Source organism: Saimiri boliviensis, chromosome 5 (assembly GCF_048565385.1).
Source record: "Saimiri boliviensis isolate mSaiBol1 chromosome 5, mSaiBol1.pri, whole genome shotgun sequence".
Classification (NCBI taxonomy): domain Eukaryota; kingdom Metazoa; phylum Chordata; class Mammalia; order Primates; family Cebidae; genus Saimiri; species Saimiri boliviensis.
Window position 1 is genome coordinate 39,654,593 of NC_133453.1, and position 12,332 is coordinate 39,666,924.

At 43.0% G+C, this 12,332-nt stretch overlaps 1 protein-coding gene across 1 annotated transcript in view; it reads left to right on the plus strand.

Moving 5' to 3' along the window:
- Positions 1–12,332, plus strand: part of FLACC1 (flagellum associated containing coiled-coil domains 1) — a 41,948-nt gene that overhangs the window by 22,990 nt on the left and 6,626 nt on the right. The window contains exons 7-12 of the mRNA XM_074399274.1: positions 1,569–1,662; positions 3,359–3,420; positions 8,128–8,225; positions 8,439–8,491; positions 10,398–10,497; positions 12,021–12,124. Coding sequence (XP_074255375.1) covers positions 1,569–1,662; positions 3,359–3,420; positions 8,128–8,225; positions 8,439–8,491; positions 10,398–10,497; positions 12,021–12,124 — 511 coding nt within the window. The remainder of the gene's footprint in view (positions 1–1,568; positions 1,663–3,358; positions 3,421–8,127; positions 8,226–8,438; positions 8,492–10,397; positions 10,498–12,020; positions 12,125–12,332) is intronic.

Consider the following 12,332-nt stretch of genomic DNA (forward strand, 5'->3'; position numbering starts at 1 on the left):
CATGAGCCACCACATTTTTCATTATGTCCAAAAAAACCACTCAGCTCATGCCCCTGGGAGATGCAGTGTGGAAGGCTCTGGCCTGACTCTATCCTATTGAGCACAACCATCCTCTCTGTCTTCAGGCCCCACCCACTCCCTGTCCTCCAAGGCCGTATCAAGCGTATCTCCGTGTCTTCCTTTTTTCATTAACAGATGCAGATTCATCTGTACATCTTTTCATTCTACCCTTTAATCTCTTATTTATATCTTCTGCTTCATCGATATCCTGCCCATGTTCAGGCATCTTACTTCTTAACTGCACTACTGAATGGCTCTTCAAGTGCCTCTTCCTTCAGGCTTATTTTGCTGTGAGAATTATTTTTTCAACACACAAGTCTAAAGGACCAACAATAGCACACACACACACACACACACACACACACACACACAATCATCTACCTATCTGCTAGTATATAGGCAGAACACAACCAACCTGTTAGCAGTGGTTACATTTGGGAAGGGATTCAGATTGGGGGTAAGTCTATAGGGCCCTCAAGTCGAATGAAGCCAGGCCATGGAGTCTCCCTGATCTGACCTGGCCCAGAGGGGCAGGACCCAAGTCCCTGTCTTCCCACCCAAGGGGTATTCAGCCTCTGCTTTCTTTTCCCCTCATCCACAACCCTTTGAAGGTAGAGAATGGGTCAGGCACCTATAGTCAAGCTCACACCCACAGCCACCTCTTGGCCTCACCAGCAAGTTGTCACCAGTTGGGCACAATAAACCCGATAACCTGTGCTTGTTTTACTCCCTGGTAGAGCTATGAGTGTTGTTTATACTGAATATTGTGTTCAAAAGATAGGGGCTCCCTATTATTCAACTTTCTCATGCTCTTTCTCACACCCTGGTACTGTCTCCTCCTGTATCCCCTCTCTTGTTTTACTTATCCCACATTCTCTCTGTGCTCAGTTAGACATAGAAGATGGTTGGCCAAAGAAGTCAAATATCTTGCATTGAAGACTTCCTCTCAGCTCTACTGCACATGCCACCACCTGCCACCTTGTCACTCTAGCCAAACCAGATAGAGCTAAATAATTTACAGATATCATGGCAGCCTTAGACCAGAAACACAGAAAACCATCACCTGTCCTGAAAGCCACTCTCTTAAATCCCCTTTTAGTCCCATCTCTGGCCCATTCCTTGTCTATGGTTCACAGTCAGCATCAATCCTCTTGCCCATCTTCTTTCCTAATCGTCTGAACTTCATCCTCTGTTTCAACTATCATTACCAAATCAAAGTCAAACTCTAATGAATTTCGGACATTATTTTCCTTCCACTCAATATGGCACCAAACCATCCAGTTCAAGTCCAGTGAGCTTACCCAAAAGAGTCAGATCTGAGGCTCAACTGCCCAACTGCCAAATGCCTTCTCTAAGACCACCCCTATCCCTCCACCCCCACCCCATAATGATGGAGCAGGTGCAGCGAATGGCCAGCTCTCACCAGGCCAGAGTCAGTCATGCTCAGGGGCCGGAGTGGCATGGAATGGTAAGCTTTGTGGATGACTGAAGTATTACTTGTCCTACAGGCCCAACATCATTTCTGACCTAGAAGAACAAATCTCAGAGCTGACAGCGATAATTGAACAAATGAACAGAGACCACCAGTCTGCCCAGAAATTGGTGAGTGACATTTATGTTAGCCACCATCTTCATGGGTAAGATAAAATCAGTATTTTCAGATAACCCATGTGCCAGGCAAAATGCCAAGCACTTTACTCATATGAGCCATGTTGTCCAGGTGACAGGACCCTGAAGATAGGGCTGTGTCACCCAGTGGTATTTCCTGACTCCATCTGTATCTGTAATTCCAAGAACTCAAGTTCTTCCACAAGGCTTACCTCATTTATTTCCAGGAGTTCTCCAAGTACCCCTGGTGTGTGCAGTGGCGCTGTCCTCCTCACACGAGGGTGCGCTGGTTGTTTTCCGTCTGGCCTCTGTGGTGCAGTTAAGAGGTTGTGAGGCTTTCACTAACTACATCAGCACACTCGATGTCCAGGGCTTATTCTTGGTGACTATGAAAGCTGCCCACACATCAGAATCTGCAGATGTCATTTGACACTGTGATTCCTGAGGATTTCAGTGACAGCTTTTTAGCTTTTACCATCTGTTTCAGCTGGTGACTTCTTTCTTACCTCAAACAGGTGGGCCTGGTGGCCTGGCCTGGAGTGACAGTCAGTGCTGTGTTCAGAAACATCCTCCTGAGGGTTTTGAACCCCTACTGTGTGGTTTTACTTCCCAGCAGGCAGCCTCTCACTCTCTGATATGTCCAAGAAGTGTCCGAATCCTACAGTAACCCAGCTTGACTCAGGCTGGGCCCCAGCCTGAGACCACCCTCCTCCACTCACCAACTGTTGATTCATTATCTTATTTATCTGAAAACGCTGCCAAGTTTATGGTCTCCTTCTGTAGGAAGGAAACTAGGGCTCGGGGAAGTTCAATAATTTGCATGAGATCATTCAACTGAACAGTGGTGAATCATTGGACAAACTATACATTTTAAGTCACAACCACAGATCCTGCTGAAGACATATTTAGAGACTATTTCCATGAAGGGACCTCTAGATTGTATTACTGAAAACACTGCCACTTGTGAACACCCTATTTATTGTGTGGCCCTGTGGAAGGGAGGCGTGTCGGCTGACCCTGTGCTGCTCTCTGCCTGTCAGAGTGGCTCTGCTGACCACTTGTGCAACACAGTCCCTGGCTCCTCCCCAGTAGTGAGAGAGGAACAAGGACAAACCCAAAACCCTTGTCTTAGCTGCCAGTGGTCACTGACTGGTTTGAAGCATTTATTTATCCTGAGACACTGGCCAGAGGATCTGGCATGTTAGAATGAAGTGCCACCTGAAAGTAAGCAAATCCTACCTGCTAGAATAGAACCATAATGTTAACAAGGATTAATACTAGATTTTAAGTTCCTTGAAGGCAGTATCTGAGTCTTAGTCCTCTTTGGCTCTCCCAAGCCAAGCCCTTTGTTCAATAAATGATTGTTCAATTGGATTACATATCCAAAAATCTGAAGGCCATGATGTCGCAAAGAGATGATGGCCTAGCAGAGACCAGACCTACCCACAAAAACCAGTCAGTAACAGAGATGCACCAACATTATGAACTGAGTAAGTACAAAACAACACAGAGCAAGGCACAGATTGCTCTGTTCCCTTATTAATAATGTGCTCTCTGGCACTGCAGAGTACAGTGGAAGAGGGGTGGGAAGGGGCTGTGCCACTTGAATTGGAAGGCTTTTCAGAAAGTGTGGATCAGAACGGGCCTGGGTCCTCATTAACTGTGTCATTAATGCTGATTTTGTTTCCAGCTCTCCAATGAAATGGATCTCCGCTGTGCTAAGATGAAACAGAACTTTGAAAACAAGAACAGGTACGCTTTCTGGCATGAACCCTTGTGCACTGATGGCCCTAAGGCTTCTGCATCCTTTGCAGGATTTTAGTTCACTGGGACTTCAGACAGTTCCAAACAGAGTTGGAGGATGAAGCATGGGGAAGATGAACAAGGCACGTCTTTGAAGAACAGGATGGCTCGATTCAAAGCCACTAAAATAAACCACAAAGAAAGTTATTACTGCTTTTGCATTTTATCATCCAATCCTTTCAATTCCATTATAATCTCCTTTTTTGTTGGTTACCCAGAAGAGTCATTTTTGTTCTCTACAAGATTTCTGTGATAATTGTTTTTCTCAGCCCAGGTTCCTCCTCCTCCACCTCTTCCTCCCCTCCTCCTCCTCCTCCTCCTCCTCCTCCTCCTCCTCCTCCTCCTCCTCCTCCTCCTCCTCCTCCTCCTCCTCCTCCTCCTCCTCCTCCTCCTCCTCCTCCTCCTCCTCCTCCTCCTCCTCCTCCTCCTCCTCCTCCTCCTCCTCCTCCTCCTCCTCCTCCTCCTCCTCCTCCTCCTCCTCCTCCTCCTCCTCCTCCTCCTCCTCCTCCTCCTCCTCCTCCTCCTCCTCCTCCTCCTCCTCCTCCTCCTCCTCCTCCTCCTCCTCCTCCTCCTCCTCCTCCTCCTCCTCCTCCTCCTCCTCCTCCTCCTCCTCCTCCTCCTCCTCCTCCTCCTCCTCCTCCTCCTCCTCCTCCTCCTCCTCCTCCTCCTCCTCCTCCTCCTCCTCCTCCTCCTCCTCCTCCTCCTCCTCCTCCTCCTCCTCCTCCTCCTCCTCCTCCTCCTCCTCCTCCTCCTCCTCCTCCTCCTCCTCCTCCTCCTCCTCCTCCTCCTCCTCCTCCTCCTCCTCCTCCTCCTCTTTTCTTTGTCTCACCTCTACTCTCCCTGGCTGCTAGGTCAGGGCCTCAGCAAAATGGGAAGAAAGTATGAGAGAGTCAGGAGCAAAGTCAAATCAATGGAAAATTAAAAGGAGAAGTCCAAATATACAGAGATAGAGAACAGAATGTAGTAATCATAGTTGGGTCAGAGGAAGAAAATGGGGAGATATTGGTTAAATGATGATGATGTTGCAAATATGTAGAGTGAACAAGTCCAAAGATATAATGTAAAAATGAGAGTTGTATTTAATAATAATGTATTTTATTAAGAACTGTGGCTAAATGAGTTTATAGCTGTTCATACCACAGGGGGAAAATGGTTAACTAAGTGAGATGATGGATATGTTCATTTGTTTCACTATAGTAACCTTTTTACTATATGTATATAGTAATCTCCACTATTGTAACCATTTATATATATATACATGTGTATGTGTGTTTACTGTGCATATATATATAGTAAAAATTACGTGCAGTATACATAGTAAAATGATTACTATAGTGGAGATTATATATGTGATTCATATATATATGAATCTTATCATATTGTATACCTTAAATAAACATAATAAAATTTATTATTTTTTTAATTGTACTTTAGGTTCTGGGGTACATGTGCAGATCATGCAGGGTTGTTGCATAGGTAAATACATAGCAAGGTAGTTTGCTGCCTCCATCCCCCCATCATCTATATTTGGCATTTCTCCCCATGTTATCCCTCCCCACCCCCTGCTGTCCCTCCCCTAGCCCCCCTGCAACTGACTCTAGTGTGTGATGCTCCCCTCCCTGTGTCTACGTGTTCTCATTGTTCAACACCCACCTATGAGTGAGAACATGCAGTGTTTGATTTTCTGTTCTTGTGTCAGTTTGCTGAGAATGTTGGTTTCCAGATTCATCCAAGTCCCTACAAAGGACACGAGCTCATCGTTCTTTATGGCTGCGTAGTATTCCATGGTGTATATGTGCCACGTTTTCCCTGTCCAGTCTATCATTGATGGGCATTTGGGTTGTTTCCATGTCTTTGCTATTGTAAACCATGCCTCAATGGACATATGTGTGCATATGTCTTTTTTTAAAGGAGTTTTGTTATGCGTATAGGTGAAGATAATCTTAACATCCCCTTTCAGGCTACTTGCTGCACACCAGAGCAGCCTCAGAAATCCTGGTGGAGAGATAGCACTCTTAGTTGAGTCAACCCTCACATGTATGGTCAATTGATTTTCAGCAAAGGTGACAAGAATACACAATAGGAAAAGGATAGTATCTTAATAAACGGTGTTGGGAAAACTGGACAGCCACATGCAGAAGAATGAAATTGGACCCTTATCTCACACCATATATAAAAATCAACTCAAAATGCATTAAGACTTAAACATAAGAATAGAAATTGTAAAGCTACTACAAAAAAAGGGAAAAAACTTTATGACATTTATCTGGACAATGATTTTTTTTATTTGACCCCAAAAGCACATGCAACAAAAGCAAAAATAGACAAATGGGATTACATCAAACTAAAAAGCTTATGCACACCAAAAGCTTATGCACAATTAACAGTGTGCAGAGATAACCTACAGATTGAGAGAAAATATTTGCAAGTATGTATCTCATAAGATATTAATATCCAAAATATAAAAGGAACTCAAACAATTCACTATCAAGAAAACAAAAAATCCAATTAAAAAATGGACAAGGGACCTGAATAGATATTTCTCAAAAGAAGGCATACAAATGGCCAACAGACATATGAAAAAATGTTCAATATTGCTAATCATGTTCAATGCAGCACCATTAACAATAGCCAAGTTATGAAATCAAACCAAGTGTCCATCAGTTGATAAATGGATAAAGAAAATGTGGTATAGGGGTGGTAGTGTGGCCGAGCGATCTAAGAAAATGTGATATATATATCACGTTTATACACACACACACACACACACACACACACACACACACATATATATATATAATGGAATACTATTCAGCCTTTAAAAAAGAAGGAAATTCTGGCATTTGTGACAACATGGATGGAACTGGAGAGCATTACGCTAAATAAAACAAACCAGGCAAAGGAAGACAAATGCTACATGTTGTCACTCATATGTGGGATCTGAAGCAATCAAACTCATAGAAACAGAGAATAAAATGGCAATTAAATAGACTGGGTGTGGAGGGAATAGGGAGATGATGGTCAAAGGATACAAAATCTGAATTAGGCAGGAGAAATATGGGGTTTTTTTAGATCTATTGCACAGAGTGGTAAATATAGTTAATAAGGTATTGGACATTTCAAAATTGCTAAGAATAAATTTCAGATGTTCTCACTGAAAAAACTTTTAGGCTGGGCATAGTGGCTCACACCTGTAATCCCAGCACTTTGGGAGGCCAAGGTGGGTGGATCACCTAAGGTCACAAGTTCAAGACCAGCCTGGCCCAACATGGTGAAACCCCATTTACAAAAATACAAAAACTCGTTGGACATAATGGCATAATTATTCCACATTGTATTCATAAATCATAATATCACATTTTATCCCATAAATATATACAATGATAAGTTACCAATTTACAATTAAAAATAGAAATCCTGGTGGAGAGATAGCACTCTTAGCTGAGCCATAAACTTTTATGTATTTATTCGTTTATTTATAAACTTAATTTTTTAGAGTAGTTTTAGGTTTACAATAACATTGAGGGGAAAGTAAAAAAGATTTCCCATATACTTGCTGCCCCCCTTACACACCTGGCTTCCCCCAATATCAATATCCCTACCAGAGTGTAGCATTTGTTATAATCAATGAACCTGTATGGACACATCATTACCACCCAAAGTTCATATTAAAGTTCACTCTTGGTGCTGTACATTCAGTGAGTTTGGACAGATGTGTAATGACATGTATCCACCATTCTAGTGTCATACATAATAGTTTCACTGACCTAAAAATCTGCTGTGCTCTGCCTATTGATTCTACTTCCCACTCCTAAGCTCTGTCCGACACCGATCTTCTTACTGTCTCCATACTTTCACCTTTTTCAGAATGTCATATAGTTGGAATCATACCCTATGTAGCCTTTTTAGATTGGCTTTCTTCACTTAGTAATATGCTTTTAAGGTTCCTTCATGTCTTTTCATGCTTGATAGCTCATATGGGCTCATTTTAATACTCATCATGAATTCTGCCAACATCGCCTCCTGGGATGGAGGCTGGAGAGAACTTGGGTTCTAAAATTATCCTTGGTGCTAATGCAGCCCATAGTTCCCCAAGCAAGCTATAGACAAGACTGTGCTGAGTATTAGAGGGGAATCTGTGGTCATGCCGGCTCCATTCAAAAAAAAAAAAAAAAAGATCACCTCACCCTTTCTGGATAGATGCCAGGATAATGCTTCAGGAAGTGAGGGCCCAAGGCTGGGTATGGTAGCTCACATCTGTAATCCCAGCATGGCAGGAGATCACTTAGTTCCAGGAGTAGTTTGAGACCAGCCTGGATAACATAACAAGACCCCTTCTCTACAAAAAATTAGAAAATTAGGCAGGCATGGTGGCATATGCCTGTGTTCCCAACTACTTGGGAGGCTGAGGTGGGAAGCTCACTTGAGCCTGCGAGGTTGAGGCTGCAGTGAGCTGTGACCATGCCACCACACTCACTCTGAGCAACAGAGTGAGACCTGACTCAAAAAAAAAAAAAGATTTAAATTTTTTTAAAAATAGAATAGTGAGAACCTCACTTCTTGTGGGAGGGTGGAGGGATAGGATCAGATCGGGGTAACAGCTCAGCTCGGGACTTCTTTTTACTAATGATGTGGCCTTTTCCTGGGGTCCCACAGGGAGCTCAAAGAGGCCCATGAAGCAGAGCTCATTGAGTTGGAGAACAAGTACAAAGCAGCCTTGAAGGCGGAGAAGTTGGCTGCCCAAGAGAAGCTAGGTACTGCTGGGACCTGGGAGAATGACCCTGGATGAAGGTCCAAGCAATCGTATTTCTAAGAAGCTTCTATGGTGATTTCTGGGATACATAAAGGTTTTACTACCTTGATGATGAGCTTGGGGTGGGGAAGAGGTGCAGGAGAGCTCACATTTGAATTTGAAAATGTGCATATCAGAAGACTAATGATGACCCTGTTGTTTTCCTTTTATCCAGAGGAGATGGGAAAAGAATACAAGTATTTGAAGAATATGTTTCGTATGTATCAGGTGAGGTACAGAGCTCCCTGCTGGATTACAAGAGAAGCAAGGCTCATTCCTGGCTGATAACATTGGGTTGAATCTAGAGCTCTTGACCAGAAAATAATATCCTGAGATTCTCAGCATCCTTAGACCTAAGTGGCACTAGCTGCACCCAGGGGGAGGATGAACCCAATGGCTTCCATGAATGACAGGTCAGGTACCCAAATCCTGAAGAGCACTACTGAAAAATATGTTCGTGATTACAAAAGTAATAGCTTCTTATTTTTTTAATGGAACTACAAAAACCAACATTAACAACAAAATATCACCACCCAATGGTAACCACTGCTAACATCTGTACTTCAGATGTTATATATAGTTGAGATCATATTGTATATTGTATAACTATATATATTTTTATATCTTCTTTATCAGGCATATAAGAAACTTTCCTTCCTTTTTAATGACTAGGTATTATCCTAGTGAAATTGCCATTGGGTTCTAAAATTTTACTGTTCCCCTATTATTGGGCATTCGAGTGGTTCCAATTGCTTACTGTAACAGATAATACCACTTTGAATATCTTTGATTCTAGAAGTAGAGTGCTTGTTCAAAAGAAATGAACTTTTTTTAAAAAAGTCAACTTTTATTTTAGGTTCGGGGGTAAAGATGGGGGGTTTCACCATGTTGGCCAGGCTGGTCTCAAACGCCTGGCCTCAATTGATCCAGCTGTTTGGCCTCCCAAAGTGCTAAGATTACAGGTGTGAGCCACCACACCCCACCTATCCCAGAGGTTTTGATAACTTGTGTCATTATCATCATACAATTCAAAAAAGTTTTAAATTTCCATCTTGATTTCATTGTTATCCCAGATATAATGCAGAAACAGATTATTTCATTCAAAGCATGGAGTCCTCCTGTCATCTCAGAATAAAACCCATCCATTTAATCAGCTAATTTGATGAAGGCACAGGAAAAAAAGTTAGGGCATGATTTCTTAGAAGGTAGATGAAGAGAGTTAGGAGATGGGTAGTGGGGTTGGAAAGGACTGAAGCCTCAAGCCTTCATCCTATTTAATTTTAAAGTACAGTGACCAACTAGTTCTAGTTTCCCTGAGACTTTCCAGGTTTTAGCACTGAGAGTCCAGAGTCCCAAAACACCCCTAAGTGCCAGGCAAACAAAGACACTCGGTCAACCTACCAAAAGTTAAACACCAGTATCACCTCTGAAATTCTATTTACCACTTACGGTTTAAGTTTTGAGCCTGTGTCTAAAACTTAGTTTTTAAGATACTCCTTAGTTTTTAAGATAATCAGGGAAAACATCACAGAGCAAAGCCTTAGACATGTGAGTGGTAAATAGACTAACCTAAAAAAGAAGGTAGTCAGCATCCTTAGACCCTATGAGCAGCATCCAGGTCCAGGGCCTTCTCCATCCTAGGGTTCCATGTTCATGAAATCTGAGCCACGCAACAGGACTGATATTGGATTAGGCTTATTTAACCTCACCCACAAAAGAAAGGTTTACTGAGAAAAAGCAGACATTCTCTGAAAAGCATCCCCTTATTTTCTAAGTGTTCAAATTAACTGCTAGGCATTTCCTTTCTTCTTGTGCTATTGAAGAGGGATTTGTGATTCGGGGGAGCTGACCTATGATTCTTCAACATGGAGAACTCCACCTGTCTTCAAAGGAAGCTCAGTTCTAGTGGGGCAACCCCTTGACCTTTGGGTTCCACAAGCCCTCTCCTGGGCTGGAATTTACTTCTTCCCAGTCACCCACGGAGGAGCCGCTCAGTGAGGGCCCCAGGTAAGGGAAGAGGCACAGAACACGGTGCTGGGCCCTGGTGTCAACTCCCTGAGCTGAGTTTTACAGCCTCTCCAGGTCACCTTTATTTTAGGACTCTTTTCTTCATGGCACCTTTGTACCTCCACAGGACAGTATTTATGATGAAATGGAAGAGAAGTGGTCAAAACAGAAGGCAAAATGGGAGAAGGATGAGAAGTCGGAGCGAGAAAAGGTCCTGCTACAGCAAAGTGAGTACAGAAACTCTAGCTTTTTTGATAACAAGTGCATTAAAAAACTGCCATGAAGTTTGGTTGTGACTTGAGGAAGGTGGCCTTAGGCTTACCAATGGTGATGGGCCACTTGTTAGATACCTGAATGGAAGGTGCCCAGAGTTTTTGTGAAAGCAAAATGACAACAAGGGTACGGTCTTTTTTGAAGTTCAGACATCTTATGTAAGAGAGTCTAAGCCTGTTCCTTCTGAAACTCATTGCTCCAAGTTTGCCCGTGATGGCTGAAACAAATGCTAGATCACTGTACGGAGTGCAGACTTCTTATCTAGACACAGATGAACCCAAAGTTCCAAGAGTTCTTTAATTATAATGTGAAATGTTCACTTGCATGTGAGAAGGGGGCAGATAGGAACAACACAATCCATTATGCTAAGAGCTCCTATATTCCCATGCCTTCCAGAGGGAAGCCACACTTGGTAAATATTTTTAATATTTCCAACAATTAACACAGAGCTTGCATCATACAAAGTACTCTGTAGGCATACCTCCCACTCTCACTGAGCTGGTTCGTAAATGGAAAAAGAAGAGAATTTTTGGAGGCTACACCAGGCCTAGAAGACTAGTTGAGGTGGGAGTGGGAGCTCTGTAGACCTATTCCACGTTCTACGCCAATTGCATTCAACTAGATTTAGTTGATTTTAACAAATTACTCATTTAAATGCAGATACTCCATGGGAAAATTAATTCACATTCTGGTGGGCACTCTAGACTGCCAGAAGGTGATATGAAGACCCTGGAGTTAAGGCTGGGGAATGGGATGGGGAGCTGCTCATGTTCGGGCTTTACCTAGAATCCTGGTGCAATAGAACCCAAGTCACATCCCAGATTCTAGCTACTCATATGACTCTCATCTCATTGTCAAAGTCTAAGTAAAGATGTAACTGCCAGTTCTGGAGGGCCAGAATTTAGCTGCTCACCATCCAGCCCTATCAGAGGCCTACCCTCTCAGACCAGACTCCCTGTCCATCCCCAGAATTCTGACACTGAAGAAATCTGTGTTTCCCTTTGCCCCTCCTTCCTCCTATTTGATACAGGGGCTCTACTGGCAGGTTTTCTTGCTCAGGAAAACAGCTGAAGCCTACCTACACCCCAGCACTAAGTACAGGATGAATTTTATTGCTGGCAAAGTCATATTAGCCAACAGCTTTATTTTAGAATAAGGATATCCAACATAGCAGAGTGGTTACATCAGCAGAGGGAATGGACAAAATAATAAACAACAGATTCTAAATAAACTACACACAAAACAACCAGAGATGTTGGTGGTAAATCCCATGTGACTAATGTGATTGAGGACAACCACCGCACCTACCTCACCCTCAAGCATCTCCAGGTGAGTGTCAGAGGTTGAACACCAGGCTGCAATGACCCTGAGTCTGACCCAGTCTGGAATTGCTTTTATCTTCAGATATTCTAGGTTTCTCATTGTGCCTGCTTGTCCCATCTTTACACATATATGTGCTTTCCTGTCACTTCCACAGAAAAAAAGATGACCAAAAAATTTGAGTTGGAGTCAGAAGAAGAAAAGAAGAAAATAAATGAATCCTGCAGTGCTGTCTTTGAGAACTTCATTCAAGAGAAGGAGGTAACTCAGCCCAAAGCACCTTGGTGATTGAATCTGCAGTCCAGGTGGTATGCCCAGGTCCCCAGGTGTGCCTCCATAATTAGGTGATCTTTTTGTCTTTCTGGGCATAATCCTCCTCTCCTAGCTTTCTGGAAATGTATGCAAACAGACTGACAGTCTTGCTGTCCTTTAACTGTACAATCTTTCCACAGCCTGGACAGTCTTATCA